The sequence below is a fragment of the Sylvia atricapilla genome, chromosome 12 (genome assembly GCF_009819655.1).
Source record: "Sylvia atricapilla isolate bSylAtr1 chromosome 12, bSylAtr1.pri, whole genome shotgun sequence".
NCBI classification, from domain to species: Eukaryota; Metazoa; Chordata; class Aves; order Passeriformes; family Sylviidae; genus Sylvia; species Sylvia atricapilla.
This window is the reverse complement of record NC_089151.1, coordinates 20597074-20615821: the sequence shown is the minus strand read 5'-3', so window position 1 is coordinate 20615821 and position 18748 is coordinate 20597074. Positions and strand designations below refer to the sequence as shown.

The 18748-nt window shown below is 42.0% G+C and overlaps 1 protein-coding gene across 2 annotated transcripts; it reads right to left on the bottom strand.

The window, feature by feature from the left end:
• Positions 1-3835: 3835 nt before the first annotated feature.
• On the bottom strand, positions 3836-17594 carry NAE1 (NEDD8 activating enzyme E1 subunit 1). Of its 2 annotated transcripts, XM_066328008.1 has the most exons (20): positions 17517-17594; positions 15464-15567; positions 15311-15371; positions 14433-14463; positions 13736-13807; positions 13354-13433; positions 12738-12847; positions 12301-12410; positions 11653-11715; positions 11359-11422; positions 10209-10300; positions 8906-8965; positions 8685-8818; positions 8469-8544; positions 7921-7960; positions 6888-6974; positions 5734-5826; positions 5204-5318; positions 5082-5131; positions 3836-4093 (listed from the first exon to the last, which is right to left on the bottom strand). In XM_066328008.1, exons 1-20 carry the CDS (start codon positions 17570-17572, stop codon positions 3984-3986), a joined length of 1608 nt encoding a protein of 535 aa, XP_066184105.1. In that variant the 5' UTR covers positions 17573-17594; the 3' UTR covers positions 3836-3983. The 2 variants fall into 2 exon arrangements, with proteins under 2 accessions (XP_066184105.1, XP_066184106.1); XM_066328009.1 differs by lacking the exons at positions 15311-15371; positions 17517-17594 and having other exon boundaries at positions 15464-15524.
• Positions 17595-18748: the final 1154 nt, after the last annotated feature.

Here is an 18748-nt window from a genome sequence, read left to right as displayed (position 1 = left end):
TCCGCCCACGGGGAGGAGCCAAGCATTCTCACCTGGATATAAGCTGGGATTTGGGACAGTAGAAGCAGCCCTCATCCACTGGATTCCCAGAGGACTGGAGCTCCCAGACCTTTCTACGAGATCACTGCTTCAGGAAGACCACATCACCTGGACTGCTTCCATCACCCTGATCAGGGTGTATTCTGACTCTGTCAGTGTTTTTTGTTTTTTCTTTTTGTATTGTTGCATTTATTTTATTATTTTATTTTATTATTTTATTTTATTTTATTTTCCTTTTCTTCTCATTAAATTGTATTTCTGACTTGGAGCCTCTCACTTGGTTTGTTTTCAAACCACAACATGGTCGACCTCACCATCAGCTGCAACCCGGTGGGTGTAGGCAAAGGCAGAGGAGTACGCCTATGGGGAATCCTGATGGCCCTGAGCCTAGCCAGGTGCCACACGGCTGGCCTAGTTCTGGAGAATCGGCCCAAAGCTGAGGGCAGACTCTAGTGGCAAAGTGTGAACAGTGTCTTGAGACCGTTCCTAGGGCACCGAATGGAACAACAGCAAAGGCATACCAATCTCACTGTGACTGCCCCGAGGATAAAAGAAACGGGTACTGCACCTACAATGGCACTCAGTTTAAAATTTGTCAATTAAAAGAAATGACAATTTATCATAACCCAATGGTGATTACTAGGACTGGCAAAAGAGGATCTGTTCTGAGGAAAGTAAAATCAATACATAGGTGGGATGTAGGGGAAATGCCTACTATTCCATTTGTAACCAATGGATAGGACATAGAAAAGAATCCACCTTTGTTGCATACTTTCAAGTGAACAAGTTATGTTATGGCAGAAGCCAGCTTGGGATGTGTGTGATGAATGGGAAAACCTACTGGGTAGGGAGAAATCTAAAATATGACAAGGTGTCCCGTAATAATGTGCCTATAATCTTAGATCCTTTAAAAGAAGATGATGAATGTGCTTGAAATATGAGACAACTTTTTGTTTTTCAAAAGATAAAGAAGGATTAGACCCTGAAACCAAATTGATCAAGGTGGCACAGGAAGTAAAAAGGCAGGAATCAGAAATAAAAAAGAGAAGAACGGAGCAAGAAAGACTGAGGACATTAAGTGAACAATATGAGCAGCTGGAAGAACAATACAGTGAATTAGGACTACCTGCTGCCAATAAAAACTTATTGCCACAGATTTGGGATTTACAAACTGTTGGATCTGTGGGGGCCTAAAATCAGCTGAGAAGTGATCTTGGAAAGTAGAAGGCCTAACCCCAGATGAGCTTTTAAAATGGGATAATGCTCAAATGTCGAAAACAAAATTGAGACCTGAAGGGTGGGTGTTGGAGCAGAGTAATTGGAACACTCCGCATCAGCAGAGAAGGCAGAGAGTGTACGGAAATAGTGGGTTATACTCCCTGCACATCCACCCTGGCTGTAAATTCAGATTATAAAACTAAGGTATGGCAGCCTGAGCCCCCAACTGGTTATTGGAGCAAAGATAAAGAACAAAACTGCAATTGGATCGAAAGAATTTGGCTCTGCTGGCACAAAGGCTCTAGGCTTAATCCTTACCAACCTCTAGACAACCTAAAAGACTACTGGAAAGATCCAGGAGTCGCTAACACCAGATGGAAAGCTCTAGGAGGAATTTATTGGATATCTGGAAAGCAAGCATACAGTGAATTACCTCGGAAGTGGAAACGGTCATGCACTCTAGGTATGATCAGACCCTCCTTTACACTTCCTAGGTCAGAGAGCAATTTGCTGGGTGCACCAGCAAAGGTGTAAAAAACAAAGGTTTTTGAAACCTTGCAGAGAGAAAAGAGGGAACTAAATCGGGAATTACCTATGGCTGGTAGACATCATAAATGGGGAAATGAGGAGTGGCCAGCCAAAAGAATAGTAGAACACTACAGCCCTGCAACGTGGGCCCAGGATGGAAGCTGGGGCTACCACACCCCAATTTATCTACTGAACAGACTAATTAGGCTTCAGGCTGTGGTAGAGATTGTGTCAAATCATACCTCTGATGCTTTAGAGCTCCTAGCCAAACAACATACTCAAATGTGGGCTTTTGTGTATCAGAATCGTATAGCCCTAGATTATTTATTGACTGAAGAAGGAGGAGTTTGTGGGAAATTCAATGAATCCGAATGCTGTATTGAAATCAATGATTATGGGGAGACCATTAGAGGATTAGCAGTGGAAATTAAGAAGGTAGCTCATGTCCCAGTGCAAAAATGGAATTCCATACTTCAAGCTTCATGGTGGGACCAGTTGTTCAGAACAGGAGCATGGTGGAAAAAGGTAGCTTTTTTCATTCTCTGCTCAATTACTGGGATAATGTTCCTACCTTGCTTAATACCGTGCTTTATCCAACTAATACATTCAGTGATGCAGGATGTATGCAAATTTTGGCTCTACCAACAGATCCTGAGATAGCTGCAAGTAAATCAGGCCAGACCACAAAACTATGGAAATGAGACAAAACCGAAGGAACAAGTAATGCAGCTGAAGCCTTGGCAAAATTTGAGGCCAGATTGAGAGAAGAGGATGAAGACAGATACTGTGAAACAGTAAGTGAGGATTGGGATGATTAAAGATTGTTGGATATTTTTTTTTTGCTAATTGCACTAGGTAAAGGAACAATCAAGAAATTCTATTTTTTTAAAAAATAATGCACTGGGTGAAAGGGTAATTTAAGAGGTATATTTTTATATTCAAGTTATGCATTGGGTGTAAAGGGAATTATTTTGGTGAAAGGAATTTAGATGAGATAATATATTGTTAAAAAACTTGGAGTAAAATTTGACAGCCTTCTGACGTTTTTGAAAAGGAAAATAGATGTGCGAGTTCACAAATTAGTTAGTTTATATAGAAGGGGAGGGATTTGCTCTAAATATTGGAGAATTAATTCATGTGTTTATAAAGATACCCAGTATAAAAATATACTGTATCAAATGCCTCTGCCTCCACAAAACAAAAGTGATGGTACAACTACAAGCCGCTTCCAGGAATAGGGAACACAAAGACATCTGCAACACAAAGAAGGGTGTCCCCACCAGGAGATGGGCCTTCTCCGGAGATGGGATTGCCAACGACCCGGTGATCATCACCTGAGTGGGATCTTACCTACATCTCAACACTGCCCGGAAAAACATTCATCAGACCAGCAGAAGAACAAAAAAGGAATATGAATTTGAAACACCAGCGGAGTGGACAATGTAAATTAAATTAGAAAATCATATTGATGTGTGTTCTGGCTGCTTTAATGCATAATCAAGGCAGCTTTTAATACACTGAGTTCCAAAAGCATTGGTTTTTTTACAGTGTATTGTCACCAAATTCTGTCTAGAGCCGAAAAGAAAAAATTATGTTTTGAAAACATGTTCAGAACATATATTTAAGCTGTTGTTATGCCCTATATGCACAACATCTCTTATCAATAGGAAAATTGTTTTAGTGTCTTTTCCCACCTGAATCCCTGTGTAGAATGTACTACAAAGATATTTCCAAAGGAATCTCCAAGAGTACAGGACACTAGATTTATTTGTTTGGGCATTTTAAAAACAAAAGAGACCTGCATTTCCTACGGTTAATTTACATTAAGATAATTGTATTATTTTGTCTTGACCAGGGGCTTTCTCTTGCTGGTGAAGCTCTGTATGAATCAGTGCAGCAATGAAGCAATTATCTGATCATAGACATTAAGAACTGTACAGTTCCCTTCATCAGATGCAGTTTAGAGTCAGAAAATTTTAGATTTTAAAAAATTGTCAGGATATACTATGGTTTTATTTGTCCTTGGGAAACAACAACAAGAAGAAGATGATTACAAATAAAGAAACTTTAATTAGCAGGTTATACAGAACAGTCCAGTCAGTGGCAGAACACCACAGTATTTACAAAACTGTAAATACTGCAAAAACTCTAAATACAGCAGCAGCAGTGCCTGGAGGCATTGAATGTAAGAGCCCATTCTACAGCTGGAAAGTTGCTGAAGTCTGTGACATCCCACTGTAAATAAAGGTGTTATTAAAAATTACAAACTGCCCTGTAATGACTTTGATAACTTCCTGTGCAGCAGCTCCTGCAAAAGAGAAGAAAAAACAGAAGGCAGTTAGCAGGTCACATTCAAACAGCAGTAAAATAATGCTATTTATCTAGAAGTCCCTACACTGGAATTATTTCAGAAGTGCCTGATAAATCTCCTAGGGGCCAAAAATGCCTTTCAGTACTTCCCATTATAAAAGCAGATCAGAAAGCTGCTACTTCAGAAGTTATCTTTGCAATACACTTTCTCTCCATGTGCATACAGAGTAAAAATGGGTGAGTGGACAGACCCATGCAAGTTGTGACCTCTCTCAATTGAGGAGCTGAATTAAAAAAAAAAAAATCATGTAAAACTTAACTGCAAGATAAACTGAAGGGTCACTTTGGTGTAATCCCTCTAAGTTTTTCTGTAGTAGGAAACATTCTGTAACTTCTTCAGCAATTACCTTTATGTATTTTTCTGAGGAATGATACATACCAGATTTTGCTTAATCAGAAGAGAATTCCTACATATGCAGAATATATAATACATAGTTATATTCAGCACTGCATAAAGCCAAATAAAGAAGGTAAGTTAACTATCAATTTGAGCATCCATTAGAACAGATCTGCAGGCTGAATGAAGGTAAGAAACCAAGGCTACTTATATTTCATAGATCTTTAGCCTAAGTGTACTATGTTAAAAGGTGTGTACCGCACTAATTTAAAAATTACAATAACTATCACTTTCCTTTAAAAAAACTAAGCCTCTTTCCACCATTTCATTTCTAAACACATTTTTAAGCTTGAAGAGTCGATGTACCGAGATTGTTTCTGATATTCATTTATTTTACTGACTATAACCCTTGCTGCACCCACTTATTCTATGTGTTCTGTAGGAGCTGGCATCTGGAGAATGAAGGGGGGATTGTGCCCTAATGCCATCTGTGACTGCAGCCTTTGCTCTGAGAGTGCAGAGCTGCAAGGCAGCAGAGCTCTGGCTGAGCAGGCTGCTGCTGGTGTGGCCCTGGCAGTGTTCCCCTTACCTCCCATGAAGGCAGCAACAGCGTGAGGCTCGGCAGCTCCATAGCGACAACTGCACGGGAGAGAACAGTCACAGAGTGCCCGGCAGCTTTAGCAGCACAGCCACTCCTCAAACAACACTTACAACTCGTGCACATAGTCATCTTTCACCACTACAGACAGCCCATGCTCTTGGAGGAAACCAGTCAGACATGATTTGAGCTTTCCGATATCATCCTCCACCTGGTAGTTGTAGACACCTGGAAAATAAATGAACTCTTTCCTCACACAACTGCAGCACCACAGTCAAAGCTAACAGCTTTAAATGGTGGCCTAAATATTTTGTTTTCCTAAAAAGTATCTAAGCCAATTAATGTATTATTAGTATCAGACTAATAGTAATTAAATATTCTGTTGATGCTTTTCATGCTAGACAAATTACTGCACAGCTGAACTGATTCATAATCCACACAACCCATTAATGATACTGATTCAGATAAATTCCCTTAAATTCCCAAAGAGAAAAAACTCTCATTTTAATTTTCACATGCCTAAAGCTGTATTGTTATGGAAACCAAACCAAAATAATGCATTTGCAGTTTATAACTTGAACTACAGTAACTATTGGATCTTTATATTTCTTTCCATGATGTGAAATAACTGGTATTAACATACCTGGGTATCTGCCATGCTGCTTGTAAAATCTATCAACAGCCCTCAGCATCAGGTACAGCACTATTTCACTGTCTGGGTTATCCATATGGGAAACTGGGAACAGCAAGAGAACTGGTTAGCTAGTGCAGAGGGAATGGAAAAAACAAGGTTTTGAATTTGCTGAAAACAAATGGTAAAATCTGCACTAGAAAGAAACCTTAATGAATACAACTTGTGACAGAATCTTAATCAAACAACTGTCAGATACACAAATTTGCCTCCAAAGTTTATGACAAAACCATATTATATGTATTTAATATAAACTATTCAGTGAAGAAACCCACATTTCAATTCTGGCAGCTGCTTTAATTTAAATGGGTATTCCCTAGTTATAATTTTAGGATATAAAACACATGCTGTAAGTATGATCTGTAATGACTGTAATTAGAGAACAGGTCTTAAATCCCTAGCCATACAGCTCAGTAGTCTTTGTAAATGCTAACTGCTACTTATATCCCACTGCACATTACCAACTAATTCAAGGAGCTTTCACTGAAATTATAAATATTACAAGATGTATATATACACAAAATATATACATATTTTGTTCAAAACATTTAGAGGACTTGTTTAAGCCTAATTTCAACAAACTTCAATAAAAGTGTATTTCCATTTTTTTTCTAATCTATGCAGGCTCAAAAAAAAAAAAACAATATGAAAACCAAAAGCAATATTAAGTAACTAGTTTGTTAGTTCACATCCTAAAGAGATAAGCTGAAAGGAGTCAAGATAATTATTTTCATTTGATCAGGTTAAAGCACTTTTTCAGCTCTGTCAGAAATAACTGAGGTACAGAAAAGAGAAGTTTGAAGAAAACAGTGTTTTATTTATAGAGTACTTAAAAGTAAAATCCACAAGTAAACAAAAGCTGAAACGTGCATCAGTCTGTAAGGTCATCTTTGAAATTTCAAAATCAAATTGACTTCAACACACTAGACCTAAAAACTCCATACTTGTAGTTGAGAGATCTATTCCTTAAAGCAAGAATTTATTTAACTTCACTGAAGACATTGTGATGCATAATGCAACAGAACATGTAGCTTACATTTCCTTTCCCTCACCAAACCATTCCCAGTTGGAAATGCAGTGAGGTTTGTGGCCAGCAGCACACTTACTGATTGCATCCTTGCTGCAGGAGTTGGGGCTGTGCTCCTCAGCCAGGGACCGGCAGCGCACCAGGCGCAGGAAGGTGGCGTTGCTGCCTGGCATGGGGACAAGGACAGTGACCCATCAGTGCCACCACTCTCTGCAGCTCTGTCCCACTGCCACAGGACATGGGAGAGGCTACAACTGAACAGCACTGCATTCAGCACCTTCCTGTTTCTTCTCAGCTTGCAGCAACACAAACCTGTGTGACTACCTTCAGGGCTGTGGTCAGGAGAGTTTTAGGGAAATGCTTTGAGCCCATGTGGAATCTCCATGTATCTGCCAGGTTAATGTAACAGCTACACCACAGCAACTCATCAGTCACAGCCACCACATTTCCCTCTTCCGGGCTGCAAATCAACATAGTTCTTTCCATCTTCCACTACATCTAACACTGCCTCCTATGTTCTCAATATTTTAACAGCACAGCCATGAGCTGGAAAAGGTCCCTTCCTAGCATCACTGCTATGAACCAACCCAGGGTGCACCTACAACCCAGCATTGAAAAAGAAACAACTGGGAGGTTCTCAAATGCTTTACCAGTGCAGGGCAGCACACCCTTGGCTCTGTGCTTACAGGAGAGCTTTCCAGCTGTGAGGAGCCTCAGCCAGGCTGCTGCTGGACATGTGTACACATCCAGGACAGACACAGCCTGAAATGCCATCAAGTGGGTTACAGCTTTTCAGACTACTTCAAGTCTGCAGAGCCCACACTGAAACCAGTACCCCAGCACGGGCAAGAGTGCTCAGGTACTCATCACAGAAAGCAGAGGGCAGCTGCTCCCTCTTGTTTGGAGTGAAAAAATACATCATTTTTAAAGCCAACCTTTACAGACTCACTCCTGAGAGATGCTGAACATCCCTCCTGAAAATGAGGGATGCAAATCCCTTAGTATTTGAAAAATTCAAATATTGACTTACTGCTTAATAACTACATGATCATTCAAGTTTTTGATTATTTGATCATTTGCATAAACCCAGAAGAGAATCCAAGCATACTCACAGAACAATTTCAGTTCTCTCTCTGAAATAGACTCAGGTGCCTAAAAGAGAGAATATACTCATTCCAGTACACACACTGGCCCGAGAATTCTTGTTTTCACATATATATTAATATATTTATTATTAACGAACTAACTAGTTACTAATGTACCAAAAAAAAGTGTCTTAAAATGTGAATAGTATATCCCTGTATGCACTGTACTTTTATGTGATCAAACCAAATTCATAAATGAAGCAGATACTTCCCAGATACTTCATTCCAATACAGGATCACCTGCTCCTTTCACTAGATTCTCAAAGTAAGTGTTCTGTGTAAGTCACCCATATCAGGATAATCCCCAATTTTACCATTTCTTGCAGTCCATAAGCCCCATGCATTCCTCAGAGAATGCAAACTACCTAAGACTTAACAAATACTAAATATACCACAAGATGAAAAAGGACTAACAAAAAACCCCAAAGTGACATAAGTTACTGAAGCTTTAAACCTTTCAGAGAAGTCTTTATCTCCATTAGAAGAACAGCCACAGGTTTGCCTATGGGACTCACCTTGCCCAGAGACTGTAACAATTTAGCAGCATGGTTCCCCACAGCAGCAGTATCCTTCTTCGCTTTTTCACGGTATCTGGTCATGATGAAGAAGTAATTACAGCAGAAAGCCATCAACTCCACAATGAAGGCTATCTTTTTCTTTGTTTGTTTTACATTATAAAGACAAAAGCCATGTGAATGGAAGCGAGCTCCCTCAAGGAGTTGCCTACTTACACATTTTGCAATTTGATGAATTTACTGGAGTCTGCCATCATATCAGGAATGGTGCCCCGGACAGGCAAGCTTCCTTGCCCTTCACTGGCCACAAATTCCTTTAAAGCTCGAACCAAAATCCAGAAGGAAGATGACTACAAATGCACAAGAGACAATCATGTACAGAGATGTTATTTACAATGCTTTTTCTACATTTAAGCCTTGCCCCTAACCACTCATACCTGCTCTGTGAGTTTTAGGCAGCAATCATCATTAAAAAGCTCTTCAATGCCTCTTGGAATCTATGAAAATAAATAAATTTGGTTTGTAATTCCCTGAAGTTTGATTTCTTGAATTATCTCAACACCCACTACATAGGTGAGCCAGCTCCAAGTGACCTCAGGGAATCATGGCAAATCCCCTCTGAATCCCACACAGTCAGTGCTGCTCAGACACATTTCAAACAGCAGGCCTGCCCAAGAGCAAGGCAATGCTTCTGAACAAGATCAGGGTCACAAACAAAATCTCACCTGACTTCCATCTCTGACAGAGCAGATTTAGGAAACTGCAGCAGCAACTGTCTCAACTGCCTGCCCTGACTACTGGGGCAGAGTAGCTGAAAGGCTGGGGAAGAGGAGTGGGGCTACAAAAGTCAGTGTTTTACTCAGAATCCCTAACTGCTGCAGGTCAGTCTGGTACATAAACTCAAATAAATATTAATATCCTGGGCCATGTCTTGTAGTGGCTTGGATGACTGCATTCTTGGGAGACCTAACATGACCATCCAAGCAAGGATGCACAGTTCAAAACAAGAGAACATAATCTAGGAAGAATCACAGAATGTCCTTTTGCCCCATACAGCCTTTGCAGTTTACCCCAAATGAGAAACTAAAGAAATCAGAGCCCAGTTCCGAGTTACTAGGTCAGGATTATTTAAGAAACAATTAAAACATCACTTCTAACACTTTTAAACTTGACCAGTTTATGAAGGAAATTTTGTAGCAAGTTTCTTCAAGAGGAAAGAAGTGAATTTATTGTCAGGAGTCCCATGCAGCCCTTCATTTCCACAGAGAGCAACTACTACAGCCCCTGGCTTCCATACAGCACAACTGCAGTAAATGCTCTCAATCTCTCTCCCAGCAGTGTATTTAAATCAGCATCAGCCACACCTCTCACTGCTAAATCCTTGCAACTGTACTCAGCACTTCACAGAGGTTTTTTACAGACTGAACTGTAGAAGTCAGACAAGAACTCACAGACAAGCACTCTGGTTGCTGACTCATTCTAAACTTGAATTCAAGTCTGCAGGAGGGAAATGTAGATTTCTTGCAAGAGCAAGGGAATAAGAGAATTTCCATAAACTGCACTGCCAGCTAGCCTAGGTCTATTTAACTACACAACTTCAGTTCTAACATTGTACTAATCCTGTTTTAGCGAAATACAAATGTTACAAATGGAATTTCTGTCCTAAAACTGAATAATATATTATGAGAAAATGAGGCAGCTGAAATAGCTTCAATTTTTTCATGGAAATATTTATTTTACCTCTGTACGATTTAATGCTGTGTTCACATTTTTTATAGCTTCTTCAAAGTTTTCCTCATCTTCTGGGGTCCCATTTTCATTCTTTAAGATACCTTATTGAAAAAAGAAATTGAAACACACAATTGTTTGAATGACATGTCATTATTTCTGTCTTACCAACAGAATAGACTGGCTTTGGATGCATTCGTGGCATAACAGCTACCAGCAAAAAAATGAAAAATAAATCACAAGAAAAAAGATCAGATGCAATTTTAAAGGTAACTTCATCTAAATTCTGCAAATTATTCATTTTCTTGTGATGTCGAGTAGAAGTTACTTGGCACAAAAGCACCAGTTTATTTAAGAAGGAGATAATGAAGTTTCATAAGCACTAAATTAACAATTCAACTCTCCTTCCCATGCCAGTCACGTTTTGCTGGGGTTTTTTTTGATCCAATTTGGCAAACACTTATGCATCCACAGACCAAGCCAGCCCAAGAAGGGCCTCCACTAGAAATCTGACATAATCCAAGGTAATTACTAGGGATCAGATCTGCTCCCTATCACAGCCTGGGGATAAGGACCACTGCAAATTTGCACACATGCCACCTTCAAGTGAGGAAATACCAAAAATTCAGTCAATGGTGTTTTTCTACAATTATTTAAAACAATGCATCCAGATCATAAAAATGCCACATTTTAGCATCCTGAAAAGGTATTGGACTAAAACCCCTGCACAAATGAAGTCATTCATTGCACTCCATGCACTCAGGGCTACAGAACCTGGCCATGCAGAGGTGAATGATTACCAAGTGTCTGATGGGTCAATGGACACACCAAATACTTGCAGAATAACAATTCCAGTGTCAAAAGCCATTTGCTTTTCTCTTCATCACATTTTTAACAGAATTTTCTCTTAAGGCCTTTGCTCCCACCCAAATCAAAACACACTCTGGATCTTAGGATAAAACATTGACAACAAATATTTATAAGCAAGTTTGGCACCTTAAGGTCCACCTGTACAAAAATATCATTTAGCAGAAGAGTCATGCAGCATATGTCAGCAGATCTTTCATAAATTAAACCTAGGAAAACTTGGGATTACTTTTCAGATACCACCTTGTATCTGTTTCTGCCAGCAGGAATAAGGGACCCCTGGGACATGGATTACCTTGCCGAATCAGTTCTTTGAAGGCTTCTTTCTCTTTGTAACTCTTAGGCAACTGTTCACTTTTCTAAATTAAAAAACACAGAGATTTTTATCATAAAATACCTATGGCTAAGTTCACTGCGTTCAGACTGCTGAACTCCAGGAGTCTGTCATTGCTCAAACATTCACTTGTATTTCAATTAGTTATTTTTTTAATGATCCCACCTTTTTTTCTTATGCTACACACTGTCAAAATAACTAACTGCTTCAGAAAAGACAGACCAATAATAGTAATAATCCAGTTTTGCAACATACCTCATTGAACCATTTTATGAGATACTTGGCTACAATCACAATCCATGGAGTGTGGCTGTGGTCCTGTAATTGAACAGTGGAGAAATCTTAGTCAGGTTGAGAAAAGACAAAAAATAGGAAACAAATTACAATTAAAAACCTATTTTCAATGTACACTCCAAATATTCCTTCCACTACTCTAAAGACACAGGACATGTCGCAGATTTTGATTCAGCCATATTGTTCTTTAACTACTATGAAAGAAATTATCAATTATTACTTTTTTTTAAAAAGGGTGAGCCAAGTTCTCCAATGTTTTTCTGGAGTGGAACTTATGCGACACACAAACACCCACAGTGTAAAGTTCTGCAGCAGTAGCTAACCATAAAAATCAAAAAACAAAGGAGGGTGTGAGGAGGTATTCAATCTAACAAAAGATCAAGTTGTCCAGGAATACTCCTTGCTTCCCAAGACCCCCACCTGCTTAAGATTTAAACAGACTGGAACATCTGGGGCAGAGGCAAAAATAGTTCCTTGTGACTGATTCTAGGGTTGGTTCTGTTTAGATGAGACCTGGCACCAGAGTCATCTGCCAAAAGCCATTTCCACAGAATCCCTGTGCTGTGTCTGCATCTGTGCTGGGGAACACAGAGCAAACCACACACCAACCTTTTTGTCCATATGCTCCAGGTCATAATCCTGAACGTGTTCTGTCAGTTCTGGAAATGGTTTGTCCAGTCTCAGATCTTCTAACATATTGTCAGGGTGAGATTCAACAACTGTGAAAAAATGACACAATGCATTTCCCAGCTTTATGTCTCGCCTTCAAAACAGAACTACACAAATACAGGATCACCTGCTTTCACTGCTTGATTCTCAAAGTAAGTGTTCTGTGTAAGTCACCCATAATGTCAGGATAATCCCCATTTTACCATTTCTTGCAGTCCATAAGCCCCATGCATTCCTCAAAGAATGCAAGCTACCTAAGACTTAACAAATACTAAATATATCACAAGATGACAAAAGACAAAAAAACCCCAAAGTGACATAAGTTATTGAAGCTTTAAACCTTTCAGAGAAGTCTTTATCTCAGCAAACCCTCTAACCTGTATGTTCTTTAATCACTACTCTCATGTAACCAACCAGTCCATAAGTCCTGCAAACCAGCAGAGGAATGTTGGAATTCCAGAGAACCTCAGCCAGGCGCAGCAATGTACTGTAAGGAAAAACATGCTTTTTTCAGATCTACAGAAGACAACAGTTAACTATAAAGTTAACCCCTACAGCAGTTACTTGTGAAAGACTTCTCTCAGAAAACTTGTCTAATATCATCATGATCCTAAGCACATAAGGTGATTAATGTTATACAGGAATTTACAGTGAGTTGGAAAACTGTTCATCCATTATCTTATTTCTTATTCCACCCTCCCAAATGCTTCAAGTATCAAATAAAAAGCTTCAATGAGTTGTGAGAGACAGGAATAAAGAATCAGATGCATGTGTTAACTTCCAGCAGATGTAGTTCCCATCAGAGGTACAAAAAGGTCTCTAGAAAATGCCATTGCTGGCTGTAATTTTCCTTCACAATGACAGAGTTCTGTTCTGCTTAAGTTTTTCTGCAAGGAAATGCTTGTGCATAAATGCACACACACACACACATATATAAAAGCCTGCTTTTGCAACTGAACGAAAACAGGTAATTCAACCTTAGGTAATTCTTACCTCTCTGGTAGTTGTGTTGCAACCACTAAGTTAAACCGGTTGAAAAAGGAAGGGTCGTTGTCTAAAAGCTTTTCTGGACTCTAAATGGGAAAGACATGTATGTCAGGGGACACTGAAAATTTCTGAGCACAGAGCAAATCTGCTGAATATAAAGTGTTAAGTGAAAGTTATAAAATTAAGATGGAGTTACAAAATAGTGTTTGAAATACATAAAGTGATTTTTTTCTTGAAATACATACAAATGATTTAACTTAAGATCATCTTCCTCAAATGCTGCTTTACCCTGAATCTATTTAAACTGCAACATCACAAGCAACACAGAGCAGTTATTTACATTTTTATCACACTGTATAACACACAATACTAATTTAGGAAGACAAACCTCTTCAACAAAGCTTCCAGAAACATCACTATTCAATTCCTGCAAGAGCTCCATGGCACTCTGGGCACGATTCTGTTTCAGAGCAATCAAAATGAAATGTAGTTTACACAGTGTATCAGTACTAATAATGCCACATGCTAACAATGCCAAACCAAGCAACAACAACAAAACAACTGCAGAAAACACCCCACAACAAAGCTCATTATAAGCTAAGGCTCCAAGCCTTGCTCATCTGAGGCACAAATACATCCCATAATAGCAGGGACTTACTTTGAGAGCATTTTCTGTAATACCATTTTAAAAAGCCAAATTTTGAGACAGCTATTTCCTAATTTCCAGTTTCATTACAGAATTTCCAGGAGTTATCTATGCCTCTCATACTCTGTTTTTGTGATATTTTTTCCCCATTCACCTCTCTACTCTTAGCTTTACTCCTTCAACCACAATGGTCTTCTACCTTATGCTTCCATAGGCTTTAACCATAAGTGCTTCATTTTTTTCTATTCAGTCTTGCCACAATTGAGTTTATGTTCTCACTTATGAGCAACTAAAATGTAAACATGAGGAATTCTGTTAAAGAATAAACAGACTTTAACCTATACACATATGCTTTTAGCATTAATTATAATACCACGTTTAAATACTCAACATTTCCATGCTTTCAATCCACCTAAACTGACATTTATTATCTCCTTACCTGACCAATATGGCTTTTTTGTAGAAAGAAACTGAAAAGGAGACAAAAGATAATTACATGTGAATTTTATTCTGAAGAAAAATAGCACTGAAGTTACATTTTGTTCTCCAGAATATGCTGCTAACTCTCATACACAACTAACCACATTACCCCCCAAATCTGCTTTTCCCTAACATTGTATTCTCCTCAGAAACAGTTTCTTAAGAAAGCTTTTCAATTCCCAAGCCACAAATGTGAAAGAAGACAGGATCATGATGTTCTTTCACACCAGGTTAATCAAAGACTCACTAGCACTGATTTCCTCACATAATGGAATATCCTTCCCCCTCACACAACCCCTGTAGGTATCTATGTGCACCATAGCAGAACTTGATCAAGAATTAGTGGGCAAATCATTTTTACAGGATTTGCAAACAGTTTCTTACCCTCTTCCCAGCTGCACAGAGCCTTTCAAAGCTATGAAGGCTAATATGTCTAGCTGTCACAGTTGAAGTGACTAATGAAAATTAAGTCATCTGCATCACCAGAATTAGGGAAAATATATTGAATTACACTGAAGCACAAGCACTGTCATAGCTCAAGACTACATCAAACAAGCTAATTTTCAATATTTTTATACTGAGTAGAGCATTGTCCTTACAAATTTGATGTGTGAAGCAAACAGACCTGTAAGGTCCAAACCCAGGAAGTAAAATAATTTAGCAGCAAATATCAGAAGGACCAAGCATGCTGTCACCAACCTCCAAACCCACAGAAGACTTGGAGAAAAAAGAGAGGCTTTTAAAAGACTTTTACAGGACCTAGCAAATATAGAGAGGGAACTACCTATGAAACTCTGTCACTTGCCAATTTGTTACTGAGATCAGTAAAAAACCTACTTATTTCCAACATCTTCTCCAGAGACTCGATTCCCATCGACAATTGTAAACGAACCGATACCTTTGGGGGGACAAAAAGCTCCTATGAATAACTTGGCATCATCAAGTCATCAGATATAGCACAAAGAACAGACAGAAGAAATATCTACTGACCTGGCAGCACCAAGTTTTTGAGTATTTCAGTTCCTGTGGCTGTTGCATTTATCACACAAACATGGGCAGATTCCAACGCTTCTTGGCCATGGTCACCCCACAGTCTGTATTGGGAGGGAAACCAAAACATAACGAAGTTTTTCAATTTCAGATTGCAAAGCAAATATAAACAACAGCAATAAGACAAATGGAGGGCTGGCACGCTACTGTACCATTCACTGCTGAGGACCTAAGTAGCACTAACCAAAATAAGCATTCTTAAGGAAACTTACTGTGAAGACTCTGAGATTTTCCAAAGACCAACCCAGTTTCCCTGACATTTCATTTTCTCCAACTTTACACCATATCCATGCACACACCTCTTTCTCTTGGAACATACTTTAACTTTTTAAAAACCAGTATGGGTTAAAACAATCCTTACCCAAATTTCGTCCAATGCCAAACATTCTTTTCCCCCCTTTTATTAAAATAATAGAATTTTATACATATATAAAAATTCTCATACAAGACACTGAAACACACAAGAGACAGAAATCAGTCTTGCTGAGTCTGGTACTTCAAAACCCTAGAAAACAGCACTGGGGCTGAAATCAGGCTGGGACAGTCCCAGGTCACATATTCTGCTGATTTCACTGGGGTGGTAACACACAGAGTTTTTAGGGTGGAAGGGACCTCTGGAGGTCACCCAGTCCAAGCCCTGCCCAGGCAGGGTCACCTGGAGCAGGTGACACAGGAGCATGTCCAGGCAGGTTTGGAATGCCCCAGAGAAGGAGACTCCACAGCCTCCCTGGGCATCTGCTCCAGGGCTCTGCCCCCTCCAGGAAAACAAATTCTTCCTCATGTTGAAACTTTTTGTGTTTTAGTTTATGGCCATTGCTCCTTGTCCTGCTGCTGGGCACCACCCAAAAAAGTCTGGCACTACCCTCTTACACCCACTTTTGACATATTTCTATGAGTCCCTCTCAGTCTTCTCTTCTCTGAGCTAACCAGGTCGAGCTCCCAGTCTCTCCTCACCAGAGACGCTCCAGACCCCAAACCTTCTCTGTGCCCTCCACAGGACCCTCTCCAGGGGTTCCCTTTCCTGTACTGAGAAGCCCAGGACTCTATACTCCTGAGCTGCACAAAGCTATGGAGGGGACAGACCAGTGGTATCACCACTGCTGAGCCCTTCAATCACACTTATCCATGTGAAAACTTAACAGCCACAGTGCAGAGAGACACCCTTAACTCCGGTGCCATTACCCTTCTGGTAACTCGGATCTTTTCTGTCCTTTCACAGAATCCAGGAAGGGATCAACCTGGAAGGCGCCCAGGGGCTGCTCTGGTGCCACCTCCCTGCTCCAGCAGGGCCATCCCCGAGCACAGGGCACAGCAGTGTGTGCCCAGGGCTCTGCAAGATCCCCAGGGAGGAGCCTGCACAGCCTCTGGGCACAGCCTGCTCAGGGCTGGGCACTGCCCAGGGCAGGAGTTGTGCCTCCTGTGCAGGGGCAGCTCCTGGGCTCAGCCCTGCCCGTGCCTCTGGGGCCATCGCTGGGCCTGGAGCAGGGCCTGGCTCCTTCTTTTCAGCACATCGCCCTTCATATATTCATACACATACAGAGAGATACAACTGGATATACATAATATAAATATATAGACTATCCACTGTTGTATACTTATACATTATATACTTATACAATAAATATTGTGTAAATAACTTATATACCTTATCTAAAAACATACATAAGTACCTACGTAAATATTATATATATATCTACGTATCTCTACCCCCCTTTACATATATACTTAAATTATGCATTAATATATATATTCCCCTTAATATATACTGTTTATTTATTGCATATGTATTTTCCGTGTGCCGGTAGGGCCCTCACGGCCCCGCCGGTCGGACACAGCTCCTGCTCCCCGCGGCTCCGCAGGGCCCGTCCCCAGCGCGGCGCCGAACGGGCCCGTGTCCGCCGCGGGCCGCCGGAGGCACGGCCCCGCTGCTGGCCCCCGCTCGGTCAGTGCCGGGCGGTGCCGGTCGGTGCCGGTCCGTGCCCGCCCGCGGTACCTGAGCTGGCGGTCGTAGCGCTGCTCCTTGAGGGCGGCCCGGCCCGGCCGCGCCATGGCCGCTGCTGCCGGCGCGCAGGCGCGGGGCGGGCCCTGCCCTGAGGAGCGGCGGCCGGGCTGCCGGGCCGGGCTGTGCGCTGGGGCCGGGCTGTGCGCTGGGGCCGGGCTGTGCGCTGGGGCCGCGCTGCCGGGCCGGGCTGTGCGCCGGGGCCGGGCTGTGCGCTGGGGCCGCGCTGTGCGCTGGGGCCGGGCTGCCGGGCCGGGCTGTGCGCTGGGGCCGCGCTGCCGGGCCGCGCTGTGCGCTGGGGCCGCGCTGCCGGGCCGCGCTGTGCGCTGGGGCCGCGCTGCGCGCTGGGGCCGCGCTGTGCGCTGGGGCCGGGCTGCCGGGCCGGGCTGTGCGCTGGGGCCGGGCTGCCGGGCCGGGCTGTGCGCTGGGGCCGGGCTGCCGGGCCGGGCTGTGCGCTGGGGCCGGGCTGCCGGGCCGGGCTGTGCGCTGGGGCCGGGCTGTGCGCTGGGGCCGGCCGCTGCTCTGCCTCCCTCGGCCCCGGCGGCCACAGCGCCTGCACTGCGGGACGCTGCAAGCGGCACGGTCGGGAGCAGCCAGAGTTCTCACTCGTCCTCACCCCGTGTTCAGCAGCGCCTCCCCGCCCTTCCCTGTGCCGCTCCTGCGGACCCCTCCGCACCGTTTGCCGCCACGTGAGGCCTCCGAGGGAACGGTGTTAAACCCGCCCTTCACACAGCAAATCACTTAGGGGTAATAATAGTCACAATCGGGGTGAACCTGCCCCCAGCAGCTTTCCTTCGCATCTCAAACCACCCATTCTTTCAAGCGATGTTACTCCTCTGCTCAGGGTCCGGTATCCACAGCCTGAAGGGAGAACAAGAAGAATAGGAGGCTTGCAAAAAAGACTTCCAAGAATCACTCCATGCCTAACCATCGGCAATCCAGCCCTCATGTGAACCCCATTCCTAGCAGGATTCCGCTCAAAAGAGCTCATGGAGAGTTGAATCACACCTATGCCTCTGCGCTACCCCTCATAAAACGTGGAGAATGTAAACTTTTGTTACAAAAATATGTTCTTTGCCGTTTGATCTTTGTGACTTACAAGCCTAATGATCAGGGAGGGAGATTTAATCCATGAAACAGAGCAACCAACCGGCTCTGAGTGATGTCCAGCTGTTAGAAACACAAATTCCTGGTCAGCAGAATTGCATTGTTAAGGTTTGGGGCAG

Coding starts and splice junctions, on each gene's coding strand:
- NAE1 (XM_066328008.1), bottom strand. CDS start 17,572: ATGGCGCGGCCGGGCCGGGCCGCCCTCAAGGAGCAGCGCTACGACCGC. Junction 8,966..10,208: donor CAGCATTAAATCGTACAGAG/GTAAAATAAATA, acceptor TTATTTTCATAG/ATTCCAAGAGGCATTGAAGA. Junction 4,094..5,081: donor TGTTGCTGCCTTCATGGGAG/GTAAGGGGAACA, acceptor TCTCTTTTGCAG/GAGCTGCTGCACAGGAAGTT.